This window comes from Labeo rohita, chromosome 25, assembly GCF_022985175.1.
Source record: "Labeo rohita strain BAU-BD-2019 chromosome 25, IGBB_LRoh.1.0, whole genome shotgun sequence".
NCBI lineage: Eukaryota > Metazoa > Chordata > Actinopteri > Cypriniformes > Cyprinidae > Labeo > Labeo rohita.
This window is the reverse complement of record NC_066893.1, coordinates 20341189-20362230: the sequence shown is the minus strand read 5'-3', so window position 1 is coordinate 20362230 and position 21042 is coordinate 20341189. Positions and strand designations below refer to the sequence as shown.

Sequence of the window (21042 nt, the reverse complement as noted above, 5' to 3'; positions counted from 1 at the left end):
AGAACCTTTAACATCTAAAGAACCTTTCTGTTTCACAAAAGGTTCTTTGTGGTGAAAGAAAGTTCTTCAGATTGTAAAAAGGTAAGAAAGAGATGGTTCCTTGAAGAACCTTCGACTGAATGGTTCTGTGTGGAGCCAAAAATGGTTCTTCTATGGCATCACTATGTGAAGAACCTTTTAAGCACCTTTATTTTTAAGAGTGTATCCACCTTTTCTTCCTGTAAGAGTGGGTGCAGCCATTTGTCATCTCATCCGCGTCCAGCTATTTTTAGCTGTACAAAACAGCCTAATTTTGCTGCTTGATATTGAAAATTGGTGTGTCTTACCATATTACTTTTATGTATTAACGCACTGGTTTGTAGTGCAAACAGTTTTATCGTTTATTGCACATTGTAATTCTTCTCATTATTTCCCTATAGCAGCTAATGAACTGGAAGTCCCGCTTATAGGTTTACTTCCACATTGAAGAAAAACACTGGTAACAAGTGGAGGGAAATGGGTAAAATCCATGGAATGAGAGAAAAAAAATATTGTTTTGTCTTTGAATGTCAGAATCGGAATGCAAATCATTTTTGTAGAATACTGTCGTCAAAGACGAATTTGAAGCTTAACATGGACAGACTAAACCTGCTATGATTACTTTACTTTTAAAGCATATATTTGATGTATACAATAATATTCACATATGCAGTTCATAGAGGACATATTGTATTAGCCCTATAGTTACAGCATAGGATACTATTTAAACCTACAAAATTTGACATCATATTTACCTGTTTTATCTCACAGTTCTCACTGTCTAAAGTTTATATTTCGTATTTCAGACTTTATAACTCGATTTACCTCAACAATAGCAAGTTTGTCAATACTGAGGGGAAAAAAACAGAAGTGTGGAATATAAACTCATAATTTTGAACTGAGGGGAAAAGACAAAATGACAAGTTGATGTTTCTTGTCAGAATTGTGAAATATAATTTCAGAATTGCAAGAATAAGGTCAGAATTTTGGGATCTAAACTCAAATTCACCTTATTTTATTCCATGGCTTCCACAGACCGCTACTTGAAAACTGCCATTTTCTGCCACCCGCTAGGCTCCGCCCACAAAAAAGGTCATCACTGTTGGCAAACAGAATTGGATTATTAGAACGTCGCCGTCAAATGCGGCTTTACCAAGCTCAACAGGTCCGGCCTAAGCTGTGATAAAAACAAGGCGCTATTGGCTGTTTTAAAAAGAGGGGCGGGGCTGCTTGATATGTCCTGCCTGTTTTCCTGTTTCAGTTGAAATTATGTCAACACATAGAATAACACTGCTTGTTTCAAAGAACTTCAGTGGAACTTTGGTGCAAATCAGCGTCTTGAAAATATAATTAAAGAGTATAACATATTCATATTCATTTTATTTTATTCAAAGCTTTTCAGTTTACAAAAACAACACTGCACACAATACAAACTTTGTTTCTTGTTAACTAATGTCTTAAAAATATTATTAAATAGTATATAAATAATAATAAAATAACACTGTTCATTCATTTTGTTTTATTTTATTCAACGCTTTTCCGTTTACAAAAACACCTCAACACTTCACAAAATGCAAACTGTTTTCTATTAACTAATGTCTGAAATTTTGACACAAATCTTTTCGTGCTTTTGCTTTGGCAGAGTTGCTGTGCAGATGTTGCATTGGGCAAAGTGTGTGAGGCCACAGATGTAGATAATATCCAGCACATATGTTGAGTCAGAGTGAAGCAGAGTTCCTCTGTGATTTACCCATTATGTGTCTTAGAGCTTCAGAGCCTGTTTAATCAGCGGCGTAAAGCTTCCCGCTTACCTGAGCGCTCGCAGCCTGCTGTTTCTGTGTATGTCAGAGAGCATTCAGACCTCTGATCAAGGAAGCAGCACATTCATCTGAGAACGGGAGACATGTGGCTTGTGTTTTGATCATCTTTTGTTAGACAGTGGGGTTTGCAGTGTGAGGAGGTTGTGTTGTCTTATGCTAACAAGTTGTCTGGGTGTAAGCGGTTAATGATGGGTCGTATTACAGGGGATTCTCAGTTTTTGGATTGGTTTGAATTTTTCATGCATTCGTTTATTAATTTGTTCATTCATTTTATTATTATTATTATTATTATTACTATTATTATTATTTTCCTGAATTGCTGTTTTCATTCATTTTTAATTCATATGCATTTGACTAAATAGTTGCTATCATTTTTTTAATTCTAAAAATAAAAGTGATATAAAAATATCAATTTATATTTAAATACAATACAAGTATAATAGGCCTAGTATATACATTATCATAAAATATATATCTTATTAAATATAATTTTAAATATTATATTAAATACCATACAAAATATCATATCTGCATTACTAAAAAAATATACTAATAAAAGTATATTATGTATCCCCAAAACACGTATAATATTAAATATCATATTAAATTTCACATTAAATCTCATATAAAATATCATATTTACACTACTAAGACAGTTTGTTGTGTGTATGTGTGCTTTGTTGTGTTTGTAAAATATAATATATAAAACATTAATTATTATATTTTCAGTTTCAGTACTAAAAACTGTTTGTATATATATATATATATATATATATATAATATATAATGTGTGTGTGTGTTTGAATCTCAGTAGAGCTGTCTGAATGTCTGGATCATATTTAGCTAAAAAATTGTAAATGAAGTTGCAGTTAATAAAATAGTTTTTAAAAAATCACAGATTTGCAAGAAATTAATTTGTTGTTTGAAAAAAATAAAAAAAACTTAAAATGTAATTTTGGTTTTATATGACCCGCAAATGATTAATAAGAAATATTATAAATAATAATTTCACACTGAGAGATAAAACAGGAAAATAATGTAAAAACAAAAACAGCAACTGGATAGTTGAGTTCTTGTTAAACATCAATAGATTAATTACTGGTAAGATTGCTGAAGCATGTGGGTGAGTGTGTGGGCGAGCGAGAGAGAGACTGATAAGTGTGTTCATAGTGAAAGTGACTTGCTACAACAGTACCTTTTTTTTACCGTATGCAAATTCCTAGTAACCTACCTGGCATGAAAACAAGCCAATCAAAGCAGCAGGAAGCAGACGAAATAAAAATCCTCATTGGTGAATGAGGTCGCACTCTTGTCGCAGAAGTTTGGCAGGCCTAAGCAGTGTTACAGGTACACAACACAAGCTCTCCATTCAACTCAAATCTTCTCTCCCATACAGACGCTGACAACTAAAGAAAGAGAAGAAAGAGACATCTAACTTTGAAGCAGTAGCAGTCCGCCTGGATCACATTCAACATCGCTGGTGAGCAATATGAGACGATTTAATTCGCTTTAATTCTCTGCAGGAAAGGTTTCATTCACTGATGCACTTTAATGATGATCCCAGATGACGCAAAACTATTTTAATCTAACAAGTGACATATTATAGTTATAATATATGTGATCTTATTTAAAAATAATGTGAATTTTGTGCCACATTTTGTCCAGCATTTGTTTAAACTTTTTGTTTATCATTTTATTTCACATGAAGTGTGCTTGAAAGTAAAACATATTAATGATTAACTTTTTTATTGCTTTTTTTCTCTTTTTTTGGCACATAAATGCATGTTAAACAAGTTTGAAATCAAGAACTATTTGATAAGAATATTTGGATTAGAATAAACTCAAAATGTTAAACTCAAGAAATTATTTCACAAAAATATGTTATGGGGTTTTAAAATCTAAAAAAAATAAATAGATGTACTGTTTACAATTAATTAAAATGAATGTGTAGTCATCATAAATGAGTTGACTTGAATTGTACATTCTCTAAATTGGGACTAGTTGAAGAACAGTCGCTAGAATTGCTTAAAAAAGTTACTAAAGCATCATTTGTTTGCAGATGCCACTTGGTTTGATTATTTTTATTTATAGCAATGATATGCACACCTTTTAAGTGTCCAAATACTATCTGGGGCCTTTGAAACGTGAAAACACTTTGCATACTATGTATAACACATACAAATTGAGTGTAAATGTCCCCTATTGCTCTGTAACTGATAGGGAAAGGAAGTCGGCGGTCTATAGCCCAGCTTGTTGGGTCAGTTACTGTATGGAATGTCATAAACACCAAAATATGTGTTTATTGTTTTCTTTCCTCATACATTACAGTAGACATCACCATAGTAACACACCAGTCTGGGATGAAATACATCAGATGGGTTTCATAATGGTGGAAAGAATCTGGCAACCTGCTTTTCCAGTTAAAAGAAACAAAGAGCAATTCATTAGCAATTTGATTTATGAATGGTCTTACCGCTGAAAAAAAAAAAAGAGTAGATTAATATCACTTTGCTACACAATCCACTGATTATGATGTCTATTCATAATTGGAAATGTATAAAAGCTCTGTTGTTTGTTATATGAATGTAGGTTATCAAAACCCAACATAATAATACAGTAATTTAGGCTAAAGGTTTTTGTTTAATGTTTTTCTTAGGACAACACAAATGCTAAGTTTCTAAGTTTCCTTTATTTGCTCTTGGTGTGAACATTATCTATTGTTAGCATAGCTCCCCCCAGTTTTACACACATTCCATAAAATGATCTGTCAGGTCATCTTAGGTTCAATAAAAAGACAAATATAGGTCAGATTTCAAGTAGGAAGTTGGTTAGTAGAGCATGTAACACAGGTAAGGTTGTTCCCATACAGCATTATACACATGTGGGACCATTCATAGGAGATCTTTCCACAGTCAACTAAGAAATCAAATTAAACAGGTTTACAGTTGTTCCAGGGAATGTCAAATAAAAACTAAGTTCTTGTAAATAATGGCATTGCTACTATCACTCTGCTCAATCACACTTTTATCATGCAAGTGTTTTTGTGTTGTTGTTTTCTTTGTATAAAATGATCGTTATCTCAGTTTAAATATCTGTAAGGACTTTCTGCCTTCTACATTCACACTTGAAGCAACATCAAAACAACCTGAGCAAAAGTTTGCGACGATAATATGATTTGCACATGTCCAACAATTCAACAAAGTTTAAAAAAGTCTAGCTTTATGCAAATGAGCAGCATATCCTGATGAAAGTTTTCAGAGAGCTATCATGATAGAAATGTGTATGTGTCCATATATATATATATATATATATATATATGGGGGGGGCATGGGGTTTATGTCTTTATTGGGACAGGATAATAGAGAAATGACAGGAAAACATTGGAGTGGAGAGAGGAAAGCGGGATTGGCAAAGGACCTCGAGATGGGAATCGAACCTGGGATCAGCGCTAGTTGACAGACTAACCACAACGTTACTGGCACCAACTAAACTAGATTTTTAAATGATGATAAGAACATTATTTTATAAAGGGTCAAAAGACATTTCAGGATACTTATTCGGGATTCAATTATACTCATGTTTTTCATTGAGCTCCCATGTACAGAAATGTCAATCAAATAAAATGGTGCTCATGCAGTAGCTTTCAGCTAACCTTTAACTTATAACACAGATGCTTTCATAACATTAGTTTTAAAAACTACTTTGTGTATTCTGATCATATGATACAAGGTATGACTGCACCATTGATCTAACTGTTAAACTGAAGGACAGGTGGACCTTTTATGTATGCAAAGCAGTTAGACACACTGATACATTCCTGTGCAAATGTGTCTGCATGTGTGGTAGAGCGTAGCACGAAAGAAAACCCACGCAACCTTCACCCCCTCCCTTTACTCTTTTGAACATAGAAGACCTTTGTTTTCCCTCTCTGATCATAACTGTAAACTGGTATAACGTCTACACTTTCATTATATGTCCATTTTTGGTGCAGTTTGTATGGTTACTATTACAAGAATGTAGTCAAGTGTGCTGTTACTCTCCCGTTTAGCAAGTTTTATAAACATTGCGATAGTAGGGAGGGAGTTGGATGGTGCAGTGTAAGGCTTTGGGCTAAAAATCAGTGGGTTGTTGGGTCAAATCCCACAAGGAACAAGTTTTAAGGCATCAACTTTATGCCCGAGGCTAAGCTGGACTTTTCTAGTGCACTGTATGAAAGTTGCAGAACAGTTTCTGGTTGTGTGGCAAGAAATAAAGTTTCCTTTCCTTTTCTTTTTTTTTTTTAAACAGCATTGGATCATGGTCCTTCAGGCCAGCAGTGTCATGAGTATCCCAGCTACTGTGAGTGTTGACAACCAGCTACCTGTTTCCTGGACAACGCACTACAACTGTGCTGATGGTAATGTTCTTTTCATCTAAAACTCCTTGAACAGAGTCTAAGAAGGTGCATTTGTGATTATCACAGCATCCAGTACAATTCCAGTGCAGATTTTAGGTTGTAGGTTTTGTTTTTCGCTAATCAGCGGCAACTCGTCAGGCAGGTTAATTATTTACTCTAGCAGTCACTGCTGGAGTTAGTAGGTTATCAGTTGCATGCACAGGGGACCATGTACAGATAGTAAAAAGTGATTCACACCTATTGAGAAATCATGCACAGTACCTTTATTTACACTTTTTACAGTGAGTAACTAAATGCTAAGAATAGTTTAGCTGTTCAACAACACATGTTGTTTTGGATGTTGGTCCCACATGTGATGCTACTGTGCTAGAGTCCTCTAGATTAGAGTTCTTCAACCCTGCTCGGAGACCCAGTATCCTGCAGAGTTTAGTTCCAGCCTTAATCTGAGCCAGTTAATCAAGGTTTTCAGGACAGCTTAAAAATCATAAGTAGGTTTCTTAATTTAGGTTGGAAATAAACTTTGCAGAGTTAAAGACCTTTGCTTTAGCTAAACAAGTAAGCAAGACTTCCTTAATTAACCAGCTTCAACAAAGGACATTCTAGTCAACCAACTTCACCGGCAAGCTTTGTTGGGAACACTATGATTGTGCTGGTCCACCAGCATGAAGAGCTCCTATCCAGCCAGTAACAGTGCAACCCAGCATTGTCCTGGAAGGCCACTGTCCTGCAGAATTTAGCCCCAACTTGCCTCAACACACCTGCCTGAAAGTTTCTAGTATGCCTAGTAAGATCTTGATTAGTTGGTTCAGGTGTGTTTAATTGGGGTTGGAGCTAAACTCTACAGCACAGTGGCTCTCCAGGAGCAGTGTTGAAGTTCAGCAGTGCCCAGACTCAACAAACTTGCTGGGAATTTTTAAGTACTTGGGTGCCCAAACTCTTTCTTGGAGGGCCGGTGTCCTGCAGAGTTTAAATCAGTTGATACTGTTGCCATAGAAAAGCATAATTCCGAGTCTGAGGACGAGAACAGCTCCGAGTAGAACGTCACATGTTGCCATCTCGAAATTACTGTAATTACGATATGGCGTGAACGCAGCATTAACTCTTCAAGACACCAGTCCTCCAGGATTGAGTTTGGGCACCCCTGCTCTAGCTAAACAATCAAGCAAGAACTCCTTAATCAACCTTGCTTCAACAAAGGACATTCTAGTCAACCAACTTCACCAGCAAGCTTTGCTGGGAACACTATGATTGTGTTGGTCCATCAGCTTGAACGGCGCCCAACCAGCTTGTAACAATTTAACTTTCTAGTATGCCTAGTAAGACCTTGATTAGCTGGTTCATGTGTTTAATTGGGGTTGGAGCTACACTCTACAGCAGGGGTGTCCAACCCTGTTCCTGGAGATCTACCTTCATGCAGAGTTTAGTTCCAACCCTGATTAAACACACCTGTCTGTAATTATCAAGTGCTCCTTCAGATCCTAAATAGTTGGTTCAGGTGGGTTTGATCAGGGTTGGAGCTGAACTCTGCAGGAAGGTAGATCTCCAGGAACAGGGTTGAGCACCCCTGCTCTGCAGGACAGTGGCCCTCCAGGAGCAGGATTGGACACCCCTGGTTTAACCTCATTCTGGTCCAGTTAGTATTTTTGTCTGGTGCCCAGCAATACTTACTCTTGTTCAGCCAGCTTCACTAAGACTGCCAAACTTAATCAACACCAACCAGTACTGGGTCCAGGTTTCAGTAGTAACATTTAATAAACCCTTCTGAAACCATTCTCTTTGCATTCACAGTGACATCCGGTTACATGAGCCGGCTGTGGTCTCAGGATCTTCACCCACAAAACTGGACCAAGTACCAGGTGTGGGAATGGCTCCAACAGACGCTGGACATGCACCAAATTGATGCCACCAGCATTCCCTTCCAGAACTTTGACCTTGATGGGAGGCAACTGTGCAACATGAGCTTCCAAGATTTCACCCGGGCAGCCGGATCCGTAGGTTCTATTCTGTTCCAGAGCCTGACTGACCTCAAGTGGAACGGTAAGATCTGCATCTCAACTCTGTTTACACTTCCAACCCTGAACAAGATGGTTAATGTGATTTTGCCATGTTCCTGGATCAACAACGTTGTTCGCCCTGGATCAACATTGTTATCGACTAGATTTCAGATTGTCATGGTTGGGTTGGGAAGTTAGGGGGTTGGGAAGTCTTTAGTTTTCCTTTTGATTTCTTCTTATTGGGTTCAGTCTCCTGGAGAGCCGTTGTCCTGTAACTATACACACCAGAACCAGCTAATCATGGTCTAACTAGGCATACTAAAGACTTCCAGGCAGGTGCGTTGAGTTAAGTTGCAGATAAAATCTGCAGGACAGTGGCTCTCGATGACTGAGTTTGGATACCCCTGGGTTAGGGTATTGAGCAGATATAAGGCTTGACTTTTGATTATTTGCTAGGAATGTTGTTTCGTGATCAATAAATGATAATAATTAAGGTTGGAGCCATAGCTTTTGGATAACCAAAGTCTGAGTCCCAGCTTGTTGCTTTTTTGCAATCCCATTCTTCTTTCTCCTATCCAGTCATTTCCTGTCTCTCTTCAACTGCACTAACAAACTAAAGGCAGAATGCCCAAAACATATGGGTTTTTTTTGGAAGTTAATACTAGAACATGTCATAGTTGGTAAAACTAACTACTAAACTACTGGTTTTGTCCATCTTGCCGCTTCTACAAACATAGTATCATTGTTGAGCTAAATACTTGTGGTCAAACAATTAAACATTTTACCTGTTACAGTGTGTTTCATACTTTTTACACAGGGTGTGATGACAGGAACCCTCTAGAAGCATTATTTTGTGGAAAAGTATTATTGGTTAAAAGGAATTCATGCAAGCATGAGTTCGGAAAGTCCAGCCTTTGAGCAAATGTCCCTCTTGTATTTATTAAGGATGTGTATGGGAACTGTGCAGTCCATTTCTTGTACTTTTCTTTCTAAAAAAGTAATTTTCATGGAAAAATTCCCACATAGATATAGAAATGTTTTTATGCATTGTACTTTTCCATGTATTATGCTATAATGAATCCAGGAGGGCGCTGCTAACGAGACCCAGAGTTTCATAAACTATAAGTGCTATAAGTTGAACACACTTTTCATTACAGTGTATTACTAAACCTAATAAATCCAGTAAAACAAATACAGGTGACATGTGATAACAGTACCAACGAGTTAAACTGGTTTAAGGCAACAAGATGCGGGAGTGACTTGGAAATTTGATGGCAGTCATTGCAAAACATGCTTTCTGTTCAAGACATATTTCTGTTCAAGACTAATTCTCCTTTTTAATGTCTTTACTTATTTAATGTCTTACAGGTCAGTATGTTCAAACAGAAATGTTTACACCAGGGGACATTAAAACAGAAATAGATAGTAAGTAACCACACACAAAGCAAAACTAAAAACTTTCAGTTTCATTTCAGTAACTTTAGCATAAAGTTCACACAATATCCGTGACATAACATTGACCCACATCTGCTGCTGAAAACAGTCATTTACAGATTCTGTTTAAATAATTATAGATTTTAATGTAACCACATACTTTAATTTCCTCAGCAGACTTCCCTTGTTCAATCCTCCCCTTCAAGGAAGAATCCAGCTTTTACAACACTTCAGGTACCTGTGAAATTACTTGATTTTTTTTTTTTTTTTTTTTTTTGAGTTTTTTTTTTTTTTTGAGTTTTTGTTAGTTGTAAATGTATTTCCAGCTAAAACAAGATGGTGTGTGTAGATATTTATTTAACCTAATGGTTTGATAACATCATGTCATACGTTCTCTTTCCTCAGAACTGTTTGATATCAAAAGCTCATTCCAGCCCAACACCATATTATCCTCACCTACTCCTTCAAGCCCAGGTGAATAATCTTAATTTGAATTGTCCTAAATCTAATCCTAAAAGCAGAATTCTTGTTTCCTTCAATTTCAAAAAACTACTATGCCTGTACCATGGTACAATGATTGTGTCTAAGAGTAATACAATGGTACTCCAGGGTAGTACCTTTATGTTACCATAGTAAATGTCCAAAAACTTTGGTTATGTTTAAGGTTTAGTTATCCTGATGCATATAAAATCTGTTTTTTTATCGCAAGGACAAAAATCAATTCCCAGGAAATGCTTTAAAGGGACAGTTCACTCAAAAAATGAAAATGCTGTCATTAATTATTCACCCTCATGTCGTTTCAAACCTGTAAGACCTTTGTTTATCTTCTGAACACAAATTAAGAATTTTTTGATGAAATCCAAGAGCTTTCTGACCCTGCATAGACAGCAACACAATTGACACATTCAAGGCCAAGAAAGGTAGTAGGGACATTGTTAAAATAGTTCATGTGACATTAGTGGTTCAACTGTAAAGCTACTAGAACACTTTTTGTGCACAAAGAACAAAAAAATAACAACTTTATTCAACAATTTCTTCTCTTCCGTGTCAGTCTTTGATGTGCATTCAAGAAATTGTTAAGCAAAGTCATTTTTGTTGTCTTTGCACACAAAAAGTGTTCTTGTAGCTTCATAATATAAGAGTTGAACCACAGATGTCACATGGACTAATGACAGAATTTAACATGTTTTTAATAAAAACATGTTTCTTGAATGCATTGGATGTTGTTTTAAATAAAAGCATCTATCAAAATATATCTGTTTTAACACCTGCAAATAAATATTTTCATAGTGAAAGGTTTATAGTTTTAATACAGCGTTATTTGCCCCAGGTCTCTTTCCTATGTTCTTCCTTATAATCTGTGTTACATAACTGAAAATATTTGTTCGCTGCAGGCAAAAAGGACTGAGATCAGGCCAATTAGATAGTCATGCAGTGCTGTTGCAAAGCTACTGATATAAAGTGAAATCTTTAAAGTCCACCCACAGATGTAACTAAAAATACATACAATATGCATTGATTAGTGCAAATAGGTTTTCCTCAGTTCGTATGAATGGATTGATTGCGAAACTGATTATTCTTTTCTTCCGTGGAAAAGTCCAAGCTGATCTTTTCCATTCTACAGAAATGACAACAAAATACTCTTGAAGTAGTCTACATGCCTCAGTTTCAAAATAAATGTTTAAAAGCCAAAGTTGAAGTTATTCACAAGTTTTACCGTGATCCAATAAGCTGTCACTTTAATAAATGTGGTTTCTTTTTAATTTTCTCATGGCAGATCCCAAGCGGTCACAAGTCAAAAGACACAGTGAGTTGAAATTTTTCACATCTTACTTCCCTAAAGGTTTTCTTTTTCTTAATGTGTCCTGAACTTCACCCGCCGGGTGTCTTTAGAGAACCTGACAGCCGCACATACCGAAATCTCTGGCACGTGGATGTGCTTTTTCTAGTCTTCTTAACTGCTTTAGATTCCTTCTGTTTCTCCTCTAACTACGTTCACACAGTCTCATATTTCCACAGACCCTCGCGGGACGCACCTGTGGGAGTTCATCCGAGACATTCTCCTGAACCCCGAGCGTAACCCCGGCCTGATCAAATGGGAGGATCGCTCCGAGGGGGTTTTCCGCTTCCTTAAGTCAGAAGCTGTGGCTCAGCTTTGGGGCAAGAAGAAAAATAACAGCAGTATGACCTACGAGAAACTCAGTCGAGCAATGAGGTAACATCTTCCCAGGAGTTTTGCAACTTTTTAAAGGATTCTGATTAGTATTCTGAGCTTCTAACGTTTTTCTTTCTCTCCAAAGGTATTATTATAAACGAGAGATCCTGGAACGGGTGGATGGACGTAGACTTGTCTATAAGTTCGGCCGAAACGCTCGAGGCTGGAGAGAGTCTGAGAAGTGAAGGACTTTGTCTTTACATGTTGCTTCCAAGTGAAACTTCTATTTATATGCCATTTGAGTTTTGTTTTTTGAAGTACTTGTCTGTCAACTTTTTATTTGGTTATATTTTTAGATGCTCTACACATTGTTTACATTGCAAATGTACTACTATTTTATATGCATTTGAGTCTAAAAGCGTAAATGTTTTTGTATCTACTGTGAAAAGCTGGTTAACTGGCTTTTGGAAATGAGAAACCAACTGCGGTTTGGTTTTTAATGGCTTGATTTGACTTGAATGCAGGGTCCTGTTCATAAAGCAGAATGAACTCAGTTAAGAGTAGGCTTGCCCTGGTAAAACAACTGAAGGTGAAGTTGAAATGAAGGACTAAGATGTAGAGAAAAAAAGCACTAGGTTATGGTCTTTAATGATGTGGCTGTCAATGTACATCATGAACCACAAAAGGCCACAATGTAAAGTTTTTATTAATGCTTGTTTATAGGTTGTGCATTTTATAATTAAAGTTTTAAAAATTAATAAAAGAGTTTTAAACACTAAATTCATGTTTTTTATTTCTTGTGGCAAACACACAACCTGTAATTGAGCTATTTGTATTTATTTTCTTTATTTGTGATTGACTGAATTGAAATTGTGCCAGGTTTAGACAAAGTGGGAAAAAAAAATTAGCCTGCAGACATAAGTTAAACATTTTCTAAGAATTTTCTATGAATCTATTATGAATCTTACATATATATTTATGTTACATTTATAATTAAATACATCCATATATAGATATAAAACATATATATAAAATAAATATAATATTACTTATGTATTTATTTATTTATATATATATACAGTTTCTACTTTGATTTATAAATATAATGAAAGTATTTAATTTTTTAATATATATTATATTATTATAATCTAATATATTACATAAATATAATATTTTATATATATGTGTATATATATAGTTTAGATTGTAAGGAGTTATAAATATAATGAAAGTATAATCTAATATATATTACATAAATATAATATTTTATTTATTTATATTTCTTCATTATATATATATATATATATTTTTTTTTTTTTATTTATTTATTTTTTTTTTTTAATAATTTTTTTGCAAATTCACTTTCTTGAAATTTGTTGTTAACATTTCTTACATCATATATACAATACATATTTTAATATATATATATATATATATATATATATATATATATATATATATATGTAGTAGTAGTAATAATAATAATATAAAATAATATGTTTTTATTTTTGGAAATTCACTTCCGTTAAATTTGTTGTGAATTTTTTTACATTTAATTTTAATATATGAGTGTTTGATTTCATGTCGTAATTATTCAAGTTGGGAAATTTCAGAAATTTCAAATAAAATCACATTTAAAAGTTATATTAATATTTTGTATATATTAATTAAATATATCAATAATAATAATAATAATAATAATATATAATTTATTTATTTAAATAGTATTTATTCATGATATTTATTTATTTATTTATTTATTTTTATTTATTTATTTAGCAAATTCACTTAAATTTGATTTTAGTATTTCAGCTTTCATGTTGTATTTATTCGAGTTGGGTAATCATTCAATATTGGGAAACATTCAAAAGTTATATTCAGTTCAACATAAAGAACAAGCCGAGTAAAGGGCATTTTCTAAAAAAAAAAAAAAGACCCGTCTTTGACTCGCAGAAAAGATGATTTTCAACCTGACTGAACCGGTTACCAATAACGTAAGGGAACGCTTCATCCCTTCACACACGGGGACAATGCTGGATGTCAAGCTAGTCTTTTATTTTCCTTTTTGTTGCTCGGATGGCAATGATAGCTAATGATTTGCAGCAGCTGTGGCCAAAGATGTTGTCAGTGCTGAGTTATGTTAGATAAGACGAAATGCCAGCGAGTTAATTGTTCCACTGTGCGTGTCACGGCCACAGTGCTGCCACCTCCGGACAATAGATAAACGGCTCCCTGCTGCTCTGTGAGATAAGAGCCGCTGACACTCTCTGGCCTCTCTCTTTGTTTTCCTGTCTGATTTTTCATAGGCAAATCCTTCTCTCACCTTCCAACTCTTTGCCATCACTTTCTGGAGTATTATGGTTCTTTTCATAAACGTGATTTCACAGGGATTTATTTAGATTTTTTTTAATCCTTATCTTTATCCGCACCCACAAAATTTGCCACTGCATGGCTGTTTTATCTCTCCATTCCCTATCTGTGACTAAAGAAAACGGGCTCCTATCACGGAAGGGGACCTGTAAAACAAAACACAGCAGCTGCAAATATAGCAATAACTGAAGCGCTGCTGCTGGAGTGAGCAGTGCATGTCAACAAGTTTATTATGTATAGATAATCCACTAAAGACAATATAGTTCCTGTACCTGTGAATCCCAAACTTTTGACTGCTAGTCTAGTACCAGTGTTTTCAATCCAAAGACCTACCTGATCTCATGACAAAAACATATCTGTGGGAACTTTTTTGCAAGACGCGAAGTACGTACCAATAAGTACATATCGCTGCAGTTTCCAACAGAAATGAACACTAGAGGCAGTAAAACAGCGAGCTTGAAATCATTTTCGTACACAGCTATGATTACAGCTCCATATGCAAAACAGTCTTGCAAAAAAGTTTCCACGTACGTTTTCGTGTGTAATCCAATTACACATTTCTTATCGGTAACTGTAATTAAATTATTAGGGCTGTGTATTGGCAAAAATCTGGCAATACGATACGTATCATGATACATTGCGATACGATATGTTGCGATACTGTGAACAAGGCGATATATTGGGATATTTCTTATTTTATGAATAGGACATAATTTTAGGAAAGCTGTAATTAAGAACCCACCACCATATGCAAACCACTCAATGTTATTGAATCACTTTTTGTGCAGTACGAGCAAAGGGGGAAAATAAAGTGCTTGCAAGATTCTTTAGTTATTAAATGTATAAAATGTAAGCTTTTATAAATAGACCATATATTTTTTGACCCTGCTTAACAATATTTAGCTTTACAGAAATTTTTTATCTGAACTTAAGTATTACATCTGCTTAATATCAACAACAAATAAAGTGCTTGCACGATTCCTAAAGAAAACAAAAGAGCTGTAAAACAATAAAATAAATACAGATATTGGACATTCTGAGAACCTCTTTTTTTCTGAGAATTTCGCAAGTTTCCGCATCCTGGAGCAAACGTTACCTCAAAAGCCGAAATGACGCCACACTTTACACCGAGGCGGGAGCAGGAACTATTCTTTCATCCTCCATTAACGCTAGCATTAGTGACGTGCCCATATGCTAGTATTTCCTGTCACTGTTTAAGTTCAGAGATAAGAAGACTGCAATCTAGCGGTCAGGATATACGCTCAAAACGAAGTAACTGTCATGAATCTTGGCTTTTTTTTAAAATATCAATATTCCATTTTTGAGAATCGATACAGTATCGCCAAACAAAATATCGCGATACACACCTGTATCGATATATTCTTACACCCATATAAATTATGTTACACCGTTCCGTAGTATTCACGCATAAGGTCAACAGACTAACAGATGCCATAAAAGTATTGTTTATTAATATCTATAGCCTTATGGAAAGCTATTGTAATTTATTATAAAAACTTACCAAGAAAACTCTGCTTATTTTATTATACCTGTATAATTTTTATTCCCCTATATATTTTCTCATAGTGCTGTTGGTAAACACTTTAGGCTTATGAAAGGGGCCTTTGATTTAAAAAACATTTGAGAACCCATGATTTAATGGAAGTACTGTATATCAAACATAACTTTTTTGCATGAAATCCATGGATAGTGCGTTCAAAGGCCGTGGCATGAAGAGAAGAGAGGTTGAGGTGGAGAAAATGAGTATGTCTGATAGTGTCTCATCTTTCACACTGTCTGCTGTTGGACTGAGCAGGAAAAATGTAAAAATGAAAGACAGCCAGCTGTTCGTTGCATGTTGCAACACGCTGTTCGGCCAAATCACGGAACGACATGCTAATAAATTCAGAGCTGGGCCGAGGGTCGCACCACATTCCCGACAGATTCATATTTGTAGCCAAAAAAGAAGTTTCATAAATGACTACATGCAAAACTGATGATTTAAACACAAATAAAGACTTACTTTAAATCCAATCTAATGCATACAATGCATTAATAGACCTACTTATCAATACTTTAAAAGTTTAAAGATTTATTGTTACATAATTAACATAATTTAAATCTTGCATTAAAGATTTCTTTTAAGGAAAGAAAGACAAAATTCTTATTTAAAATTATTTTTGCAGCTCATCCACCTGCAACTTGGACGCCTCATCAAATTTCACCTTAAACAAGGCCTTTAACCATAACATGAGATGGTATTAGCCTTCTGTTTTACATGCTTAAATGACACAATATCTCAAAACACTACACTGATTATGGACCTATTTGAATGTGCCATGTGAGTTGTACTCACACGTTTCATTGTTTAAAGCACCTTGATCATCAGATGCAGCATCCAGAACAGGGAAGTGATGGCAGATAACAACAGGTATAAAGACAGCGGCAACAGACGGGAGTCTATCAGCTGATCTTGGATCAGAGGAGGCTTTGTGCTTGTTCTGTGTAGTCTGGATCCATCTTATCTTCTTGCTTCGCATTCAAAAACTCCTTTGAGGTTTCAAATGAGATGCATTAGTTCGGCTGATGGCAGGGCCTAATCCTAAGAGACATCATTTGTGTTTCAGCCATGTTGTACAATAAAAAATGTTTTGTTACATTTGCAGTAACAATCAGCAGCCTTCCATATATATAATTAAAATGATTATTAAAACTTTATGTTTTTGATGTGAACAGACAAAATATTATTCACTAGGACTGAATCAACCCAAATTGAGGTAAGCCTATATCCACCTTTTTTCATGTAAAAGTATTTTTAGCTATTTTTAGCTGTACAAAACAACTCATTTTGCGGCTTGATATTGCAAATCGGTGTCTTAACATATTATTTTAATATACTGTCTAAATCATGAACACACTGGTTTTGTAGTGCAAACAGTTTTACTGTTTACTGCACGTTGTCATGATTTCCCTATAGCGGCTAATGAACCGGAAGTCTCACCCATACTTCCACGTTGAAGAAAAAGGTGGACAGTTCATAAAAATCAAACCTCTGTTTTTATTTACTCACCCTTCTGTCCATGAAATATAAAATGTGATTTGTTTAAAGAAAACTCAGTGAGTATTGATTGAAAATATTGTCATTTGCGATGATAAGACGTAGTGATGATGGAATCACGATCGAATCTTTTGAGTCGGATCTTTTCAGTGATTTGGTTGATCGCAAAACTTTGATTCATAAAACTGCTCTGATTCATTTATGTGTCGGGCTGATGCGATTCTAGAGTTTACTTCGCCTCATTATAAAACTATAAAACTATCGTACCATGTAACTATGACTTAACATACTTCATATATCATGAACAACCGCCCTAGTGAAAAATCCAGCATATGCTGGTAGGTATGTTTTGATGCTGGAATGCTGGTTAGGTAGGTTTTGATGCTGGTATAAGCTGGTCCTTTGCTGGTTCATGCTGGTCCTTGACCAGCAACATGACCAGCAAAAACCAGCAAAGGACCAGCTTAAACCAGCTAAGGACCAGCATAAACCAGCAAAGGACCAGCTTAAACCAGCATCAGAACATACCTACCAGCATATGCTGGTTTTTTCACCATGGCGCGTGAATCATATGGATTTGTTTGGTTTTTCCATTCGTTTTAACTGCATGAAAGCCACCACATAGGCCGTTTTTCTTCATAGTTTTCCCTTTTAGTGTTTTCAGAAAAAAAGTTATATCAGGTTTATAACATTCGGGTGAGTAAACGACGAATTTACATTTTGAGTGAACGCAGCATTAAAAAACGACAACTATACGTTTTCACTTTTTTTGCCATTTCACTTTCAGTTTAGAAAATGTTTCGCTGGGTTGCAAATATCTTGTTTGTCTTGTTGACAGAAACAGAAAAACCACAAAAACGTACATGACCTGTCTACGTAACGCAGCCCTACAGAAAAAGTGGTAAACTTTAGTGTTTGTTCAGTGAATTCATTCATGTTATATTTGCCTCATATGTCAATATGCTTTTCACCTATCTAATGTACAGAGCATGCTTACTATAGGCATACTTCCTGCTCAACTATCACGCTTGTTTAATTAATAATTTTTATTGTATTTTTGTTAAAGCTCTTTAATTTATTATAAAACAATACAAAACATCATGTAAGCTGTTTTATTTACATGCCCTACATTTGTGTTGACTCTTTACGTAGGCGAACAAAACATCCCATTCATGTAGAAACTCATGTTTTTTTGTAATTTAATTCCTCATGACAAATGATTGCACACTAAACAGGTGAAACCTGTGCAAAGAGACTTTAGTTTCCTGTAAAAGTCTCATACCACTGAGAGGGGTTTCCCCTGCATACTAGTCTTAGTGGCACTAACCCACCATGCAAATATTAACAGCAGCACCAGGCATACTTATTTCCTGGTCCAGAATCTTTGGGAAAATTTTTAAAAAGTTCATTATACATAAGTGAAAATAAAAATGACACTATTGAATTGATTACAGCCATGTGTTCCCACAATATTCAACGCTGATAAAAGGGTAATGTAAATGTTTAACAAACAATAATTTTGCTGAAACTACGCCTTGGATTGAAATGACTAAATGTTTCCCTTTTGTATTGTTATCCCTGAGCTAGACACCCAAACAGTGTTTGACGGTAACCATAATACACTTTAAAAACCTTTATTAAGTGTGAGTCACATAAAAGACAATCACACAAAGGTTGAAATTCACACGTTGCTAAACCTGTACAATGAAACAGACAAACTCAGTCCATCAGTTTCACTGAGTCATCAGTAAATGGTGTGAATTTTCAGTCTTTTGGAGATTTTATGTTTAAAAGGAATAAAAAAATGAGTGAATAAGAGAGACATTGGCTGTGAAGATGAAGTGTGAAAGTTTATTCACCGTTTCTGTCATAGAAAACGACAGATTTGGAAGGACAAGATGTGCTATTTAACTTTATGTAACTGTTTATTTATATAACTACTAAAGGACAATTTATTCAAAATGACTCAAATGTGTTCACACAAACACCAACAAATGTCAAAAACTGCAGTCTGGCTTTTCTAAGATGTTATGTTTTATAAAAACAAAAATCAAAAAATGTCCAACTGTTTCACGATGAAGTCATGTTAAATATGCATTTTTGTACAACTTTTGCCACTTTTGCTGAAAGCACACAGATGTCTTTCCCACAATCTGGTGTTTAAGAAAAAAACAAACTCATCAGCAACATGGTTTTCGTTGCCTCTCTAACTTATAAATTATATTCTGATTCCTTTTCAAAGTACAGTTAATGCTATTGATGTTACATCACACTGACAATACAATAGAGAGAACTTAAGTTGTTCAGCTATCTTGGTGTAAACAACTCTTTCATGTGGAATGGGGAAGTGGTTTGCTATAGATAAACTAGATTAATTGGGGTATGTCGATGGGAAATATTGCCTTGATTCCCATCTATTCGTTTCCTTAACTTACTGGCAATGTTATATAAAAACCTATTTAGTGCCATAAACTAATTCAGAAATCTTATCAGTGACAGCAGGTCAAGAGAGCTACACTGATGTTCTCTTTTCAACCACTAGAGGTCAGTGTAGAATTAATCATCAATTAGAAAACTGTTAAAGAATCACAGACTGATACAATCTTAACTTGTTTTTAGTTTATGTAAATTCAAAAACAAACTTGAAACTGTTTTTCTTTGTGATGGAAAAGTACATCTGTTGGTATTTGTTTACTACGTTGTTTCCATTTATTTGCATAAGAACCTCCATTCACAGGGGATTTCAATTTATGGTAATTGTAACCCTGTTCCACAATTCTGTGTAGTTTTCTTCTGTGTTGAATATGTTGATAAGTCCCAGCAGGCTTTGCAGGTTAAGATGCTTTTGAAGATGGCAAGATTTATCCTCAGAACTTTCAATAGATCATCTATTCAAGCTTTTCAAGCCTTAAAGAGAACAAAGACAATAGATGAGTTGACCTGATTTATTCACCATTGTTTAAAAAAATAGAACATTTCCTTTAAATATAAAGTTTTTATGTAACTGCCTTAAATATGCTGCTGGAATTACAATGAAACAGGAAACTGTTGTAATATATTTTGTTTTAGTGAATGTAACGCATTGTTTGGTTGTTGTTGTTTTTTTTTTTTTTTTTTTAATATTTTTTCCATTGACATGTTCCTCATGAACTGCATTTTTCAGATTACCAAAACACGTTTTATTGTGTATTTAATGTAACCTTTGTTTAGCAGCTGTTGCCTTTAAGTCTCATTGTATCCTATTCATTTTATTAATGGTTTATTTATCTTATTAGAATTATATATATACTTACCAGTAAAACGTTTTTGAACAGTAAGATTTTGAATGTTTTTAAAGAAGTCTCTTCTGCTCACCAAGCCTGAATTTTTTACTGTTTAAAATAACTGTTTTCTATTTGAATAGATTTTAAAATGTCATTTATTCTTGTGATCAAAGCTAAATTTTCAACATCATTACTCCAGTATTCAGTGTCACATGATCCTTCAGAAAACATTCTAATATGATGATTTGCTGTTCAATAATAAAAACATTTTTATTATTATGAATATTATCAGTATTTAAAACAGCTGAGTACTTTTTTTTTTTTCAAAAGAAAAAAAAAAATCTATTTCAGATAAATGATGGTCTTCTTAACTTTTTATTCATCAAAGAAACCTGACAAAAAATCTACTCTAGCTGTTTTCAACATAATAATAATAATATGAAATGTTTTTGAGCAGCAAAAATAAAAATATTAAAATGATTTCTGAAGGATAATGTGACTGGAGTAATGATACTAAAAATTCAGCTTTGAAGT

General features: G+C 34.6%; 1 protein-coding gene across 2 annotated transcripts; it reads left to right on the top strand.

The window, feature by feature from the left end:
- Window positions 1–3130: 3130 nt before the first annotated feature.
- ehf (ets homologous factor) lies at window positions 3131–12502 on the top strand. Of its 2 annotated transcripts, none has more exons than XM_051099860.1 (9): window positions 3131–3318; window positions 6126–6234; window positions 8023–8271; window positions 9597–9653; window positions 9840–9896; window positions 10068–10136; window positions 11440–11469; window positions 11682–11877; window positions 11963–12502. In XM_051099860.1, the coding sequence occupies exons 2-9, from the start codon at window positions 6135–6137 to the stop codon at window positions 12060–12062; spliced, it is 858 nt and encodes a 285-aa protein (XP_050955817.1). In that variant the 5' UTR covers window positions 3131–3318; window positions 6126–6134; the 3' UTR covers window positions 12063–12502. The 2 variants fall into 2 exon arrangements, with proteins under 2 accessions (XP_050955817.1, XP_050955816.1); XM_051099859.1 differs by having other exon boundaries at window positions 9837–9896.
- Window positions 12503–21042: the final 8540 nt, after the last annotated feature.

Bases quoted from the DNA above. Each gene is read 5' to 3' on its own strand.
- ehf (XM_051099859.1), top strand. From the start codon at position 6,135: ATGGTCCTTCAGGCCAGCAGTGTCATGAGTATCCCAGCTACTGTGAGT. The intron at 9,654-9,836 runs GTAAGTAACCAC...TAATTTCCTCAG, and splicing joins CATTAAAACAGAAATAGATA to CAGACTTCCCTTGTTCAATC. The intron at 11,470-11,681 runs GTGAGTTGAAAT...ATATTTCCACAG, and splicing joins GTCACAAGTCAAAAGACACA to ACCCTCGCGGGACGCACCTG.